Genomic DNA, 18,977 nt, shown 5'->3' with positions numbered 1-18,977 from the left:
TATTCTAAAGGATAAATTGTATGTGTCAGTTGACTTTGATATTTTTAAACTTTCCAAACGCATTTCAACAAACAATGATTTGGCAAGTTGATTAGAAATAAAGAAAGCTGTGCTTTACCTTTGTACGTTATTTCGTCGTATTTAAACATTCATATTTTATATTTTGTATAATAGCTATTCAATAATTTAAAGTGTAATTATTAAATGTTACATAATACAACGAATTCGTGAAACACTGTAAACAGGTAAACAGTTTAAACTTAGCGCTCTTGATTTCACGTTACTTTTATCTTATTTGTTTTGTATACTGTCTTTAATGCTTATGTAAGCTAGCATGTTAATATTAAATGTAATTCCTAAGTGCGTGGCTACCGTTAGGTATTGTCCGTTGAAGTATGCAGGTAATTGACCCTCTCAAATTTGTTACCCATTTATTGTTGTCGTTTATCGAATGACTTCGCGACCTCATTCATCAATCTGTTCAACACTGACCATGTGGTCGTGTCTAATAATCACATATGTTTGATAAATATATTTATTACCTTTAAAAATATCTGTAAAAGTGGTGATTCATTCTTGTAGGTTATATTTGTGTTGTAGAAATAACGGTAAGAATTTTTATAATTACTTTTTTAAGCGTTAACTTTTGATGCGATAACTATTTTTATAAACTCAATACTTATTTTCTCTTTAATATTGTTAAATTACCAACTTTTAAACCTCCTTTTACCATATGCTAAATTAAGAAATCGCACTACTACACACATTTTTAGAGGGCAACAGCCCGCTCCCTAGCCACGAACAGCGTGGACGAACCGAGATTGTATCCGTAGGGCTCGCTTGTAGCCTACACTGCCCTCCCAAGCTGCATATACACAACATCAACATTACACAGTTCTACTCAGATAAAGCGGTTTATTACATGCAAATGACTTCATACAAATAGAATGCATCTGTCCAGCTTTTGTTTCATTTTTAAGTTCACCAACCTTTCCACTTCATGAACTTAGTTCAGATAAAGCTGTAAAAGACACCGGGTTGACAACATCATCTTCAACTAAAACCAAGCAAACTCAATAATAACTTTTCAATTCAATCATCATCTTTTTAACCATATGACCTTCACTGTTGGACATGGGCCTCCCCAGTAGATTTAAGCTTATTAAGACAATTTATTTGTAAATATTGAGATTTATTTCAGGGAAATATCATATTCACACAAAGACAGAAGGTATTTCACAACTCAAACTGATACCAAATCAGTAGTTTATGCTGAGTCAAAGGCAAGAAATTTATTTAAAAAATCTTCAACATTCTAAAATTATGTCAAAAGAGTAAATGTACTTAACATATCTGATATATAATATATATGAGAGAGATTTTTTATATCAATACTTTTGGTTTAGACACAGGACTATTACATCTGATTTTGGCTTGATGCTGATTTATGAGAAATGGTATGATAATAGAAATGGTAATGGTATGTTGGTAAAAAAGACATTCTTCATAGAAAATATGTGGTTACCACACTCTATCTCACAACAAATCTGCTCATAGTCCAATCGCTAATTATATGACTTTGAGGTAAAATTAATCATTTACTGATGGCTGTTGGATGTTGAGTGTGGCGCTATGATCATTTTATATATCCACTAATTTATAAATAAGTCACATTAGTAAGATCACACATATTTCATACAATAGACACTAACAATCAGGTAAGTGACTGGTGAAGTAGGTATAGACTAGCTGAAATGAAACAATGAAGAGCGGAAGAGTGTTTGGTCCTCCAATGGGTAAAATATATATATTTGTAACACCACATTGTTAGGTGTAGTATTATTTTTTATCTTTATTTGAATCATAAAGCAATAAGAAAAAAAATCGTTATTTTACCTGTTATATATCACCAAAGATATGTAAAATTTTATCTCACTTTTTTAAAATCATTAATTTCAGGCGTTAATATATATCTTTATTGGTATTAACAAAGTAGATATTAAATTCAACACCACTTGTATTTTTCACAGTGTGCAGGATGTCGGGTGGTTCGGTGAATGTGAAATTCCGCTGGGGTCTATCAACTTCTGACCCTGAAACACAACCGGTACTTATTGTGGGACAGGCAGTACATCTGAACACATTTACCTGGCAAGATGTTCGGTGTAAACTTGAACCCAGAGTTAGCGAAGAGGTAATATTGCATCACCACCATCATATCAGCTATTGAACATTCCGTGGTAAATGTAGGCCTCTCACAAACATTTCCAATATGACTAATTAAATGGTTATTCTGAGTTAAAAGGTCATCTGTTCACTTTGTGGATATCCTATGCTGTGCATCCTGTGCTGTGCATACTGGTCGACAGTCTCTTGTATTTCTGTGCACTTTGTGACCTTCCCACTGCTCTTCAACTTGCCAATCCACTAGAATAAATCATTTAATGGAATCAAGTGTTATTTTGCGGAAGTCCAAAGTCTAAGTAAGAAAAAGCCCGACAGGCTCTGTGTTTAGCACTAATCAGTGTAACATTACTCCTGAAGATGCCCCATGGAGGGGTCAAACACGTGTTGAGTGATTTAGTGGTGGTAGTTGTGTAGTTCGCATTGTTTGCCGCACGCGCATTTATCAGCGGGCTGGCGGGCGGTGCACTTTGTTGCACGACTACCACTGCATGTGTGGAAGTGGTTAAATATTGGTCCTTTTCTTACTTAGAATAAGTCAGTTACTTATTTTATTTTCATGCAAAGTTAAAATTTGTCTATGAAATACAGATGTGATAAAACAATGTCATGATGGTTGTGGATCCAGTAATTAATGAATTTGTATTGTATAAATGTTGTTTTAATTATGTAATTGTTAAGTTTTATATCTCCTTAAAAACTTTCCTTGTGACTTAAAATGGTAGATTGACTGGTAGAGAATGATTATAAGGCATATGTCCTTCATTACACACAGTATAAAGAATAAATAAATTAAAGAATATATGAAAAGAAATATGGCGATATTGATTTTCATATTATTTTGTGCACCTGCAGTTAATTGAGATGTTTTCGAATTTTACGCTTAGCAAAGTATTTCAGCATGGAAAACTCAGAATCATATTGTGCATCAGACATAATTTTTGATTACATTTAAATAATACACCTAAAGTACACATTTTACAATTGTTGTTCCTTTATCAATCATGTATCTTACACTTTAATATAAAACAGCGCTTTATTATTATAATATTGTTTATATTGACATATTATCTTTAGGTGTGGCAAAGAGGCTTAAGTGTAGTGGCAGCAGGAGAAGCCTGCGAGCTGTGGCCCCGCGGGGCTTCGCTGGCCGCCTTACCCTCGCGCCGCTCCCGCCATGCAGCGCCTTCTAGGGCCCACGCCCTGTCCAAGATTGTCAAGGCTGCACAAAGGACATCCGCTACTGAAGAATTTATAGTGGTATGTTTAACTTTGTTTTTTTTTTTCTTTTATAAAGATTCTTCAGTATATCTAGTCAAGCCATAAAGAAAATATCTGATAATTAAAAAAATATATATATTTTAAAGTTTTGTATGTGATTCTGCAGAGTGAAAAAGATATATTAATGTACTAAACTAGTTATTCAATATGTCCAACCTCAGCTTTAACTCACGGTCTTAAACAGTCAGGCCATTCGTCGAAGGATTTACGAATGGTTTCCATTGGAAACTTGGTCACTGCTGTCTTCAAAGATTTCTTGAGCGGCTCAATATTTTGGTGACGCTTAGAGCAGGCCATGTCCTCTAGCACAGACACAATTTATTGTCCAAACTGTTTAAGTCCCGACTAGCTGAAGGCCAATCATCAGCCTTTATGAAGTCTGGAACATTTTGCTCAAGCCAAATTTGGATAGTGCACCTTGTAACCCTGGGCTAAATCCTGTTGGAATGTTCACACTTTGTTTTTGAATAAGGTGTTGTTGAGAGGTTTAACTACCGCTTTTATCACCTTGATATATTTTGGCTGAAGTTTTCACTCCATTTTCGCAATAATGGAGTTTTGTAACCCCTTTTTAGAAGACAGAAATTTTTTCATTGGTAAAGAGAATTTTTCTGTGTTTTACATGTGTATCGATGTAACAGCTGTTTTTATCTTTCGACTCTTGTTTACTTCGAGTTCATACTCAGAATCTATATCTTAAATCTATATTTTTTGCAGTTGGTATGCAAGAAGCAGGATGTGCTGGCCAGTGCAGTTGGAATAGCTCGTGCCGTGCCACAGTACAGCGCCCGCTCGGGCACCGCCCCGCTTGGTACTTCGCCCACGCCTCCAGCCCACAGAGACCTGACCGTGGAGATTGTGCTTGTAACTGATGAAAAACGAGGTAAATCAATGTAGATTATTTATAGAATGTCTCTTGTTTATAGCTCTATCATATAATGGCAAAGACATTGTCTTGTCTTTGAGATCTGGTTTCCGCAAGCAAGTGGCACTGCGCTTATTTTAAACCGGGGTTAGCTTTGATGAGGCCCATTGATGATCCAACATGGATAGTTCGGTATAATGGTATACACCAAAATAGTATTTGACCTTCAGCCTTGTCTTCTCCCAGGCAAGCCTTATACAGAGAACTGTATGTAATACTAAAAGTATAAATGTTTGTTAACTTCAAACATAGTTGATCATGTTATATGTAATCACAAAAGACCTTTTGCGGGGTGATTAGTTATAGGTGTAAAATCTTTGAAGAGCTTTGAATGAAAAGCTTATTTGATGTCAATTAATGTATGGTATATACTAACCAAAAATTAATTATTTCCGCAATAAAAAATAATGCAAATTGACCAGTCCTATTTAAATAACAAATTTAAATTAATTGAAAATTCAGAGTGATTATTACATTTTTTTTATAGGCTGTGCCATAGGGGCCGCATTACCCTTTTTTATTTATGGGACAGGGACGTCTTCTATTTTATTATAATTTTTTCATTCTCTTTTCTTTTTTATTTCTATACTCATCAGTCATTCTTTACATGATTCTTTCTTTTACTTACATTCTACAATTTCTATCTTTCTTTTACTTACTACTGTTCATTCATCACTTCACTTCCTTCGTCTATCACATTATTTTACTTTATCTTTTATTCTATTTTACATTTTATAATTTGATTATTTTACCATTTATCACAGTTTACATAGTTACTGTTTTATTTGTTTACAATTTTTTCTTATTGTTTAAGCTACTATATGTTTCACTTTTGTTTATATGTATTACATATTTTACTATTTCTTTGCAATATTCAAAAAACACTATCCTGTCGGTTTTTCTTCCTTAGTGAGGCAGTGGTGTTCTCACTTAAGAGTGATTAATTTATACAGGCTGATTGTAAATAGGTGTTAAAAGTTTTAAAACTTGCTGACAAATAAGTCAGACATTGATCACATATACAGCTCAATTTGGTGCTGGTTTCAAAGAGATCACTCTAATATCAATATTTTTTTTATTATATATTTCATCACCTTTACTGCAGTTGGCTGGCTACATTTGAGAATTTGTTACTCTTAATAGTATATTATTACATGTTATCAACAGAGGGCGATTCCGAGGACGAGGATACAGGGCCTGTAGAGTCGGTGCTGATGGAGAAGACGCTGTCTGACGACGAGCTGGGCACGATACAGCGAGTGGCGGATGCTACACGTCTAGCTGCTCGCATCACCGATACGCCGGCAAACCAGATGCACGTGCAGGACATCATTGAGGTATGCAAACATACTCGCACACACTTCGTCATGCAACTGGGTGCCGTAAAGGTTCTCCAGTTGCCACCAGGGGCTGGTACACTTCTCGTGGTCAGGCCCTCTGTCTAGGTGGACCTATGACGTAATGAAGTTCGTGGGAAAGTCATTCAATGTGGGCAACAAGAGACCCTTCATCTTGGTGATATTTACTGAAGAACACTGCATGGCACACGTCTATTGATTGACGTCATGATGATCATTTAATTTGACCGCATGAGAAGAATCCCAGAACACAATTTGATAGAAAATAACATGTTGACAAGTGAGATTCTGCTACCTTGGTAATTTCGTCGGTCTAACTAGTGGGGTACACCTGCACCACCATCTAGGTCAGAGTTCCCCAAACTTGCCCCCTTGCCATAATTTCCCGTGTTGGGTAGATCCCCTACTTACCTGATATTGATTTCCTGTAAATTTCTAACTGTAGTGAAGTTAAGTGTTAAAAACTTAAAGTAAAAACACATGTTAATTTATACATTTATGCTGCGAATCTCAGGTTTTTACAAGTTCAAAATGTATTGCGACCACAAAGCGAATACCAACATCCAACAACTTACACAATTTTATAAACATATATAATATTTTTTTTACTTCATAGGTGCTTTTATAAATAATGTAAATGTTTTGATATTATAAGATAGTATGATGTAAGTAAATAGGCACTACCAGTGTATGTGTTGAGATCCACTATCATGGACCCCCATTTTCATTTCATGGACCGCCAAATTTTTTTTCGCTGACGTAGACCCCTTGCAGGTTGTTATAGACCCCTAGGGGTCGATATAGACCACTTTGGAAATCACTGATCTGGGTAATAAGAAACTTAAGTCAATGACTTAAGTGACGTTCTGGACATTAAATAATCTCTCATAATTTTTTTGGATCTTTTTTATTAACTACATTTAAATTTTTGTAACTGGTATATGTAATTTCAATGTATGAGTATATGAGTAACTTATTTTTATGAGTTTTTGCACACACTGTGTTTTGTACCTATGACTTGATCCTTAACTACGGTTCATGAAAACTACTATATGAAGATATGATAGAAACAATTCAATATGTTTTTATTTTATAACAGGAAGCCTGTAAAGTGGCAAAGGAACTGAACATAGCGGAACCCACCATCATCCAGGGTGAGGAGCTTAGAGAGAGAGGAATGGGAGGTATCTATGGAGTCGGGAGAGCTGCCTCAAAACCTCCTGCGCTAGTGTCTCTAACATACAGGGCTCCGGGAGCCACGCAGTCTGTTGCCTGGGTCGGCAAGGGAATCGTCTATGACACTGGCGGCCTCAGTATTAAGGCAAGGGTAAGTTTTATTTATTATGGTTTGTAATATGCTAGTATTTAGTGCAACTATTAAAATTAAAAGTTTCACATAAAAACACATCAAAGTGTATCGAATATAACTTAACATTAGATTTTATGGTTTATGTGTAGACATAGTGGAAAAAGCTTATTCATATGATTATCACTTAAAATGAAGCTTGAATTAGATATAACTTCCCTAAAGGGAACTTAGAAAGGGATAGAGTCCAGATAATGAAGACTGTCGGAATTTTATATACAGAAAAAAAATAATTGTAACTTGTACAAGTTATAAAAAAGTTGCGATGTGTAAAAGCATCTTTATATTTCTTTACGAAAATTGACATCTACTGCAATAATCTGTCCCTTTTATTAATGTGTTGAAAGAGGACCATATTATATTATAATAAACTATACAGGATCTTAAAAATGAGCATTTATATATACCTTGAGAAGAATTCTAAAAAATCCCACTTTCAGGGAATCTAGAATCAAATTGCTCATTCCTATGCTGGCATCCTTCAAGTTAAAAATATGTTCCAAACATGCTTTAATATGAGAAGAGTTCATAACAAACATGACCAGTTTTTTGGTCAAAATATCCTTAACCCCTTGTAGTGCCATTTAGCTCAATGGTTCTTAGGCTCAAGAGTTACAAGTCAGCGTTTGGTAAACAGATCATACTGATGTGTGAGAAAGGTCACAATACGAGGTGAAATGTTAATGCCTCTAATATAGATACTTTTCGCTCGATAGTGATTTCGTGGAAATAAACTCTAATATTTTTTATATTTTTTATTTATCTATAATCGATCTGTTCACAAGCCTGGCTTGTTATATTCATATTTGGACCAAAATTTTCATCACAAGTCAGACTCATTATAACATGGGGTTAATGCAATATTTAGAGCAATTAATAGCGATGTACTTTATTTAATAATGAATGCTCCCACAGAGCTCCATGGTGGGTATGAAAGGAGACTGCGGTGGTGCGGCTGCAGTTCTGGGGGCTTTTGCTGCGTTCGTTGCCGAGCGTCCCACCATTGACGTCCACGCTGTGTTGTGTCTCGCAGAGAATGCAGTGGGACCAGATGCCACAAGGTATTTTTTTTACACTATCGACTCATAGAGACCAAATATAAAATATCATCTGAAATTGCAATTTTATTAACTTTCCTCTCTTTCTCACACGTCTTTTCGCTTTCTGCGACCACCCTTTCAAGGAGGGGGTCATACTTTCAATATTACATCAAAGCAAGAAAATGTCGGATAATGGTTGTTAAGAAAGGCAACCCCGACACAAACATTACCTAATTTTAACTGAAATGCACCGCAATATAGTTGGTATCCATTATGTTTTATTTACTAAATATAACTACATGTTTCAGAATTTATTTTCTATATGTGCCATTTCATTTGATCTCAATCTCATGTCTTGACGTTGATTTATGGGAAACCCAGTCACAGATTTGCCATAGACAAATACCTTAAATTAATTATGGCAATGTGTACTTCCAGACCTGATGATATCCACCAGCTGTATTCCGGACGCACTGTCGAGATCAACAACACTGATGCTGAAGGTGAGCTGGCGTTTCTAATATAAACACAGAGTAATAAGAGAACTCAAATATGAGTATGACTAATTCACACCAGGGACAGTCTTAAACAGTAGTTAGTAACCATAAATCTACTAAGGTTAATTAAACTTGTATAATATTTAAATATAGAATGATGTTATGTATTTATTGTACATTGTCTCTAAGACTGTACTGCCAGAAGTCATTGTTATTGATTCTTCCTTACCTTCTCCACAAAGTAATAGGAAAATTTACAAAAAAAAATCGAAATCGGTAAAGTTCTTCAATTCTCATAGTTATTCTGTGACAGAAGATATGTAAATTTACACATATTTGATTCGTTATGGGGTCTGTTATATTTTTACATATATATTAGAGGGACCAGAAAGTAATGTCGCTTTCTTGAGTTAAATTCATACGACAACAATATATTCACCTTCGTTATCAACTATCTTTTGCCGTCTAGTATACAAGTTTTTAATGCTGGAGTGGTGAAAATCAATCTGTTTTACCTGTAAAATATGTTGACAGAAACGACATTACTTTTCGGGTCCCCTTAATATATATATATATATATATATACATATATATGACTTACGTCCAGCCAAGTTGACAAGTTATAAATTGTTAATAAAGGTATCACTGATTCTTAGGATTCAATCTACATTAAGGTTCTAAATTTTAACTTATTACATTGAAAACTAGAAATAAATTTTGTAAAAAAAAAATGTAAAACACACATTTTCCTTTTCCACACTTAACTCACACAAATTGCAAAAGATGAAGGGAGAAAGACATACCCTTGAGATATATGTACAAATATAGATGTTTTTATTTTGTTCTTTTTATTCTTTAAATAATATGATCGATAAACGTGTACAGGTCGGCTGGTGTTAAGCGACGGCGTGGTGTACGCGCAGCGGGACCTGAAGGCGGACACCATCGTGGACGTGGCCACCCTCACCGGTGCACAGGTTGGTACATCACGAGAACTGCTAACTGTTGAATTAAACCGCTGGAACTTACCTACACACTGTCCATTAAAAAATAAAACTTCATCTAAAAATGATGCACATATGGTTTGCTATAGGAAAAAGATAATTTTGTATATAATGGTTGAATGTATCCTCCCACAAGGTGGACATATCAACTTAGTCATTGGCAGATGCTAAACGCTTACAATAAGTATTATTGTTAATCTATGGAGGAGGGCTGTGTCCAGCTGTTGACCAGCTATAATGATGATAATGAAAGAAAGATGTAACATTGTTATCCGTTATTGTAATACTAACTTTATGTACAAAAATATACTAATAATAGTGCGATCATGGAGCAATAATGTAAGAAATATTAAATAATTCAGACTTGTGGGTCTACGAAGGAAGGCTATGTCATCATGTATATGATATGATGATATGATTGAAGGTTTTTAAAAGTGGTTGAGATGGACACTTAGTAGGCAAGACAAGACAAGAGGAGGCAGGTCTATGTTGGCAAAATCAAAAATGGGAGTTCACAATTTGGAAGCAGGAGTCTGAATGTGTTAGACACTTTTGTATGGTCTATATCAGGGGTGGCCAAACTGCTTGATAGTGCGAGTCATTTTTCGAAATATGAAAATCTTTGCGAGCTGCAATTGAATAGGCATTTAAAACGAAAAAGAATGTTTTTTTATTTTTTTTCAAAAATCATTAATATTAGAATTATTTAAACGAAAGTACAGAATATGTTCGTCGAAGTTAGATATAAGGGTAAAGTTAATTATGATCGATGTTTGTATTTCGCTAATTTGTGGTGGAACAATAATGATTATTATTCACACCAGTAATTTGTTTCGTTTTCCCAGCAGCTGACATAGGTTATATAAATGTTAATATTGAAATAATTCGACAGTCAATCGGAGTCAAAAATAATTGTTCAAACAGCCGTTTTTCGCGAGCCGTAGTTGGTGACCCCCGGTTTATATTATCAAATTTATTAAATTTCATTTAAAATCAGCAACTGTTGAGTTTCCAGCCGGTTCTTAACAGACCGGTATTCCAAGCCAATGCTGACATATATACAATGTTAAAATAATTAACAATTTAAAAGCCCTTGTAAATGATAACTTAAATAAATATATTTTGAATTTGAAATAATGATCACATCACCAGGGAACGGCAACGGGTAAATACCACGCTGCAGTGCTGTCTAACTGTGGACGTCTGGAGCGGCGCTGCGTGACAGCTGGGCTCCGCAGCGGCGAGCTGGCGCACGCGGTGCCCTTCGCGCCCGAACTTCACTTCCCTGAGTTCAGTAGTGCAGTCGCTGACATGAAGAACAGCGTTGCGGTGAGTTTACATCTGAGTTTACATCCTGATCATTATCACCACCTATCCCTTTCACTCTTATCTCTTTCTTTTTCTCTCTATGTATCTTTGTTCGTCCCTTTATCTTTTTGCTTTTATTTAAAAGTTTCTTTTGAGTCTCAAGGTGTTGTCTGACTAAGCCGATCTAAATTGGCCTACATAAATACTTAAGAGAGACAAGACTGATATTCTAGATCATAACACTCGGCGGTAAATATGACACATCAACCTTTGGAAAGAGACAATCGGCTAATTTCGGCTTCGTAGAGTATTATCTCTGTCGCACGACTGACAAAACCTCACATAGGTAGTGAGGGACAGAGATAATGCTCTACAAAGCCGTTACTAGCCGATTGTCTCTTTCCAAAGATTAATGTGTAATATTTATCGCCAGGTACAGTAAGTTACTTTTTAGATTCAGTTCAACTAATCATTATCAAGAATGTGTAGTACAAAGAGAATACAAGACCTAATAAAACTGATGTCTTAAAGTGAAATATTTTATTTGATAACGATTTCTGTCATTTAAATGTTAATTCATTGTACAATAAGCCTTTGCCGTGAATTTACTTCTAATATGCATTTTGAATTTATAAATAATCTAATGTTATTTAGAATTTTTAAAAAAAAATTCATTATTTTCTTACAAAAGAAATAGAGTTTTTTATATAGAAAGTTCTTCGCAGTGGCTTGTAAATACACTATAGGGATACATCATAAAGTTTATTCTAAGGCCCCAGTAAGAACAATTTTTAAATGTTTTCTTCAAAGGAATCTATGCCTCTATAATATATATATATATATATATATATATATATATATATATATATATAATATTAGAGTGATGTTTTATATTCTCAATGGAATAAACTGCAGCACTAAGTTTGACAGCAAGAAACATTGAGTTTTGGCTTAGTTTGGTTTGGTAAATAATAGCTGTGATATTTCCATAATAAATAAAATAACGATTGTGATGGTGGTGCAGGATCGCAACAACGCGCAGCCGTCGTGTGCCGGCCTGTTCATCCTGGCGCACCTGGGCTTCGACTTCCGCGGCGCCTGGCTCCATGTGGACATGGCTGCACCAGCACACTCCGTAAGCATACCACCACTACTGCTTATAGATACATTCACTGAGAGAACGACAAAAACCACCGTCCAACGGGGAGAACCTAGAACATAGTTCTACAGAAGTACTAAAAGAGAACCCTGTGTCACCCTTTACTAGATGTCACTGTTAGAAATACAATAATTACTAATCTAATTATCAACATTTCACTTTTAAGATACTGCACATAAGTTTTCCCCAAAATATTTCCAATTCGGTTGAAATTGTCCAGCATGCAGTTTCTTGCAACCAAATTTCCCACTTTCCCAAAATATCCTAAAGGGGACGTCCCCACAGCTGGACATAGCAACAGTAAACACACAGGTAAAATTATTATGATTAAATAAAAAGGAAATGGATTATTGTCTATGTGAGGCCAATGTCCCCAGATTTTCAATCCTCATCTTCAGTATTTAAGGGTATTGTGGCGATTACAGGGTGAACGTGCAACTGGGTACGGAGTCGCTTTGCTGAACGTGCTGTTCGGGGCACAGAGCGGCAGTCGACTGCTGCGAGCGCTGGCCCCGCCCGCCCTGCACCAGCGCGCGCCCCTCCACACGCCCTAGCATCATCCCACCAGCCCCAAGCATCTCACCATCTTAACCAGCTCTACAGACCATCTTCGTCCGGCAAGCTCATCAGACCAGACTTATCCCATCTCCAATGGCGAAGGGGAAACTCTGGGTAACACCATCCGATGATTATTACTCGCCAGTTATAGATAAAAATTATAATTTATGTAATACCATTTTTAAGATAGATTTCTTTAAAGAATATATTTGAAAGACAGGCTACTTAATTTGATGGTAATGGGTACACCCATGGTGACACCATCAGAACAATCATAGAATACTAATAATTCTTCTAAATGCTTCTAGAAAAGGGCAAAATGATCCCACTGCTGGGCTTATTATTTTTATTTTCATTTAGTACAATAAGTTTTAAAGTTCAGTATACATTTAGATATTTAGTGCTAAAACTTAACAGTTGGGTCCGAGACAAGTTAATCCAATTAAAGCAATTTTGTCCACTTTTGGGCCATGTTGTACATCCTCAAATGTTAAATTCATATACAATAACAGCTCAAGCCGAGGTTCTAGAAAACAAGAAGGTTTGTTACCTAATCCAGTGAGATAAATAAAATGTGGGTGTAAATTTAGGCTCCTATGGTAACCCTTGAAGTTATCTAGTTATTACACTTCTTCAGTATCCTTCCACATTTTTAAAATTTCACAGTACCAGGCGTTAAATATTGCACATCGACCTTTGGAAAGAGACAAATGGCTAATTTCGGCTTGGTATAGCGTTATCTCTGTCGCACGAAATACAACGACTGACAAAACGTCACATAGCCGATTGTCTCTTTCCAAAGGTCGATGTGCAATATTTAACGCCGGGTAGTGTATTCTGCTTTCTGCAGGCTGGATTTTGGGATCTATTGCGTTTCATTTAAGCGAGGTATTTTTAACAATTATATATACAATCATACTGTGTACAATATAACAAAAAAACAAAATATTTTTATAAGCGTAATTAATATGTTAATATGACATATTAATTTATACATCAGTACAGTAAATATCGACATAATAAATACAGTGCCTCTATAACAAGCAATAAATAATTATACTATACCAAACAGTAGAATTAGTTTAGAATTTTAATCCCAAAGTACAAGACTATATAATGTAGCGTTCCAATTTTAAAAACTATAGGATATTCAATGAACCCAAATACTAGATTCTGATTTACATATTTACATTTGTATTTTGTACAAATTAATCTACCCGCATACAGTAAAAACATCAACTACCCTCAAATTAAAAATTATAATGAGTTGTCTTTATGAGGACTTCAAAATTCTTTTTTACTTACGTATTTAGTTATTTGAGATTTATTCTCATATATAAACCTGTGTATGACTTCGAAATATAGAATAATGAATTTAATTATGGTGAACTTTGGAGCTTTGGATGTCAAAATGTTTAAAAATGAAAACATTATTATTACTTATATTTATAATTTATATATCTATTTGTAAAATTGTAATAATAAATCATAAATTATGAAATCAATGATTTACGTATATATATTTATATGTATATTTATTACGTCATATTCATTTAATCATATGGGCTTATTTACAATGAACATTTGTATGTCATGATAATACTGCAAGAAAGGCTTTTTTTCGAGTACAATACACTTGTATACCCTTAATAATCATGTAATAAATTTAAGAAGGTAATTAAACAATAATTAAAACGTCTTATAACGTTTGAGTACATCATACGAATGAAAGCCTATTTTTCTTTAAACTACAATTAGATTGAATTTCCACGTAAAGACATCGTTCAAATTAAAAGCTACAGTCCATAACAAACTCAGATAGGTTTTTATATGGTCGCTTTCACAATATACTTATAGTACCCGGCGATAAATATTGCACATCGACTGCAGAGCATGCGGAGACTGCATCAACTTAACACTGCAGAGTAATTACTTCCTAGCTTTAGATAAACGTATTTTTAATAAATTTCAGTTTAATAAACTTCTTAAATTTATAACATGATAGTCCAGAGTTATTATTAGAACCTGAAAGTAATGTCGGTTTCTTAAGTTAAATTCACACGACTGCATTTAACAAGTTTTTATTTTTAATCAACAATATATTCACCTTCGTTATTAACAGCATTTTGCCACCTAATATATCAATGCTGGAGCGATAAAATCGGTTTTTCTGTAAAATATATCGACAGAAACTACATTACTTTCCGGACTCCCTAATAAATAGTGTATTGTACCAACATACACAGTTGATAACAAAATAGTTACTAATTTTATGAAGCCTTAATAACAGTTGAACTTTAGGTAAATATGCATTCATAGATCATAATAATTATTGCAAATAATGTTAAATTTATAATTGACTGTTTATTATATGTAATTGTATTGTCATGGTTTCAATTGAAGTACATTTTCATTTGTGAATAACACAACGTAGCAGTTATTTGAGACCCGCCATAGGGGAACACTTAGTTTGTAAGAATAAACTTACTGATATACAAACCCTTGTTGTTCAATTTGGTATTTGCTACATTTTTTTTTTTCAATCAAATATAATGTATTAATGCAAAAATGGTGTTTTTATTTTTTTGATAATATTTCAGTTGTGGAAATACAGGACATAGACCGTCTTTATGGTTTCCAATAGCCCTTAGATTTAGAGCATCTCTGGAGGTTAACAGGGTTTACTAGGTTGGAGACCACAAGGTGGACCACTGTACTCTTATCAGCAATCTACGTTTTACCTATTTTTATATTTTAATAATCTTGTTGCAAAGCAAATATCAAGAAATCAAAATTAATTGACATATACCGGGTTGTAGTAGCCCGGTAAAATGCCTATTTAAATGTTTTAGAGAATCTTACCCGGAAAATAAAATGCTATAAAAGTATGTTAATAATATTTGCCTTTGTGTTTTGTTTAAAAACTAATTTACATAATGTGACAAGCGAGGGCTTTGGCAGTTTCGGTAAAGTATATTCTATAGAATTAATCACCAGATCTCGGAAATAAGACCCGCAGAACCACTGACGTAGCTTGAAGAATAGCTCATCTGAAGTGGCAGTGAACGAGGCACATAGCTTGCGCGACCGATGGTGGTAGGAGACCAAACCTTCAGAGAATCATCTCGAGTGTCGAATGTGAGTGGTGTACCGACATGGTCAAGGTTGACAAAAGTCATCTTGATGATTTTTGAAGAAAGCTTTTGCCCTGCAGTCGTCTATCGGCTGATGTGATGATGAAAGGCACAACATACTAACCATAGAACTGTAACAATTATGTTTTCTAACCACTAAGTATATTGGTTACAAGAGAGTTGATATGCAACAAGACTGGTAAAGGTTTAAATAAAACAACGAACTTGGTTAATTGCGTTTATCGGTTCTTTCACCAATAATTACGTTGGATATTAACACTATTCAATGTATATAAAAGCAGATAAAATCCAAAGTCCTTTTGTATACAATACAATGTAAAATTTCGACTTGGTCATCAAAATTCGAGTAGACAAAAAATAAATGCACCTAACGCGCCTTATACATGGCAACACTAGACCTTTTTGGCAACAACCTCGGTACAAAGATGCAAATTGCACAACGCCTCTCGTTCAATGCATAATTTTCGCTGTTTAAAATTAATCGATAAATAAATTCGGTTCTCTCGATATTAAAAAAATAAATTAATCTCCGTTGTGACCAGGCATTACTTTAAACTATGACTCAATGATTACAGTATAAAAAAAGCACTACTTGTAAAAAAAGTTATCAATAATGACACATGTTCAATTTTCTTATTGCTCTAACACGAAAAAGACCAGCCATTTTCATGTGATATGTTATTAGAACGACAGTTAGCTGAACTAATGGGGGCATCGGCGAGTAAACTACAATTTACACACGTTAGTATACGCGCTCTTGACTTCGCTTCGCTACAAACAGTTGGCCGCACCGAGGACGCGTCGCGGGGCGCTTTCAGCCAGCGACACTTTAAAAATGAATAAGAAATAGTATTGTCTAAAATCGATTTATTGATGGTAAGGCGTGAGGTCTCGTTGTGCAATTCATAAATCTCTGACACCGGTGCCGTAGTTGGCGCCGCCCGCCCGGTTCAGCGCGTCCTTGAACTGGTCGATGTCGATCTCCGCTTGGCTCTCTAGTTGCAGCTCAACAGCGAAATTCTGAAGTGAAATAATTTACAATTGATTATTTAATTTAAACTGATTAAAACTTATTTATTATAAATCTATAAAATAATAAAAATTAACAAAACGATAAACCAAAATAAAACAAATACGAAAGTTTTATTAATTAATCATAGTTTTTTACTTAATAAATACACTTAGCAAATAATCGATAATTACAATCGATGCAGCTGCAAAACGGAACGTTCACTCAACTGTCACTGTCATTAAGTCAGACGGTTATGTTTATATTCAATGTGTTCAAACTGAAACGCTCGAAATGGAAGAATTATACAACAAAGCGCCCGGTAGGGAAAGCCAATTGAACACTTTACTAGACTTATTCGGTGACGACGATGAACCAATGCCAAAATCTTTATTTATAAGCGGAAGTATGGCGACTGGAAAAACTTTGTGTTTGACTACCGTGCTCAACTATCTTCGCTACAAATACGCTGTTATTGACTGCATTGAGTGCTACACGGCTAAAATCATGTTTGAATCGATAATAACGGAGCTACAAGACGACGAGTCCGATATAAAATGCGACAACTTATCCGATCTTATGAATTGTTTAAACAAATTAGGTGCCCAGAAGGATACATACGAACCAATTGTTGTGGTTTTCGATAGAGCAGAAAGGCTAAGAACAATGGATTCGAGCATCATGTGCGCGTTACTCCGGCTGCGAGAGTTCTGTAACCTCAATATATGCACTGTTTTTGTATCACATTTAGTATACGATAATTTTTACTTTAAAATGGGTGCTTTAGAACCTATAAAATTATTCTTCCCTAATTACACAAAGGAGGAACTGTTTAAAATTATATTTATGAACCAAAAAACGTTTGTGGAACAATTGTTAAATAATGAAGACTTAGATGATGCTATTAGAAATGAACTTTTGAAACCAGAATTGTTTGCAAACTTTTTAAATGCTTTCCTATCTGTATTTTACAGACCTTGCCGCGATCTTATTGAACTTCAATACATGGCACAAATAAATTTTGTAAAATACTGTGAACCAATTATAACAAAAGAAATAAAGTCCACTGACCTGAACAAACTTTGGCGCCATATATCACCTATACTCAAATCAAACTTGGAACTACTATACCTTAGAATTAGTGTCCCAAAACAAACCCTATCCCCAACCAAGGAAAATAAATTTGAAGCACAAATACCAAGTTTCGAAAATGCTTTGAAAGAAGAGCTAACATCCACAAAAAGCTTCGCTCAGAGTTTTGAATTACCTTATTATGCTAAGTTCCTTCTAATAGCCGCATACCTTGCTAGTTACAACCCACCAAAAGAAGACAAACGGTTATTCATGAAGAATCATGGCAAACAACGCAAACGGCTCCAACAAGTAAAGGCTAAAGCCAAGATCAGTGAGAAACTGAGCACACAACTAGGCCCCAAAGTTTTCACACTGGACAGGTTGCTGGCAATCTTCTATGCCATTCTAGAAGAGAAGATCGGTCTTACAAGTAACTTGCTAGCTCAAATAGCGACACTTGTAGAGTTGAAACTGATTGCTGGGAGTAAAGAGATAGATTTGGATGCGGCCAAATATAAATGCATTGTGGGCTATGATTTTATATCTGCTGTCGCTCAGACTGTAGACTTTAATGTTCGGAAATATTTGTATGATTTTATATAAACGCAGGCTTTTTATAAAATCAGCGGTAGTCGCCAATGTATCCAAACATATTTATTTTTTAAAAATTTTACCACAACTGGGAAGAATAAAATGTAACAATAATTATACACTACTATATTTTCTAAAAAATGTTGTTTTTTCTTTGATGTAATAACTAAACCAAAGATATTCATAGCAACATTTGGCAACATAATATCTGTTATGATTATAATTTAAAATACTTAACAATTATTATAAAACCTAAATCATTAGATAGATGGTTCTGCTTCAAACCTTTCAGGACAAATCCTGTATGAATAGACCTTATAAAAAATTTTAATATTATAATAATGCAACTTGAACAATGATTTTAGTTTCGTTTTCTCGTGTAATACATATCCACATGTGTTTGTGTAAAATTATAATATTTTTATCTACAAATTTTTTCTTATTTGCATATGTACACATAATTGTATC

At 34.6% G+C, this 18,977-nt stretch overlaps 3 protein-coding genes across 3 annotated transcripts in view; 2 read left to right on the top strand and 1 right to left on the bottom strand.

The window, feature by feature from the left end:
• The first annotated feature begins 309 nt into the window (after positions 1-309).
• Positions 310-13,598, top strand: grsm (granny smith). Its single transcript, XM_068768853.1, has 12 exons — positions 310-401; positions 2,031-2,194; positions 3,262-3,444; positions 4,183-4,348; positions 5,558-5,727; positions 6,848-7,075; positions 8,030-8,175; positions 8,593-8,657; positions 9,537-9,628; positions 10,808-10,984; positions 11,988-12,098; positions 12,548-13,598. Exons 1-12 carry the CDS (start codon positions 335-337, stop codon positions 12,674-12,676), a joined length of 1,698 nt encoding a protein of 565 aa, XP_068624954.1. The 5' UTR covers positions 310-334; the 3' UTR covers positions 12,677-13,598.
• Positions 13,599-16,039: 2,441 nt separating this feature from the next.
• Positions 16,040-18,977, bottom strand: part of LOC137925607 (coactosin-like protein) — a 65,286-nt gene continuing 62,348 nt past the window's right edge. The window contains exon 5 of the mRNA XM_068769073.1: positions 16,040-16,855. Coding sequence (XP_068625174.1) covers positions 16,739-16,855 — 117 coding nt within the window. The 3' untranslated portion in view covers positions 16,040-16,738. The remainder of the gene's footprint in view (positions 16,856-18,977) is intronic.
• Orc5 (origin recognition complex subunit 5) lies at positions 17,102-18,589 on the top strand. The gene has a single exon (XM_068769071.1). The coding sequence runs from the start codon at positions 17,139-17,141 to the stop codon at positions 18,519-18,521; it is 1,383 nt and encodes a 460-aa protein (XP_068625172.1). The 5' UTR covers positions 17,102-17,138; the 3' UTR covers positions 18,522-18,589.

Source organism: Battus philenor, unplaced genomic scaffold (assembly GCF_028537555.1).
Source record: "Battus philenor isolate CCGP_79_NKW_IND1 unplaced genomic scaffold, ilBatPhil1.0.hap1 SCAF_27, whole genome shotgun sequence".
Lineage (NCBI taxonomy): Eukaryota > Metazoa > Arthropoda > Insecta > Lepidoptera > Papilionidae > Battus > Battus philenor.
The sequence above is the reverse complement of the archived record's forward strand: the minus strand, read 5'-3'. Positions and strand labels throughout refer to the sequence as shown.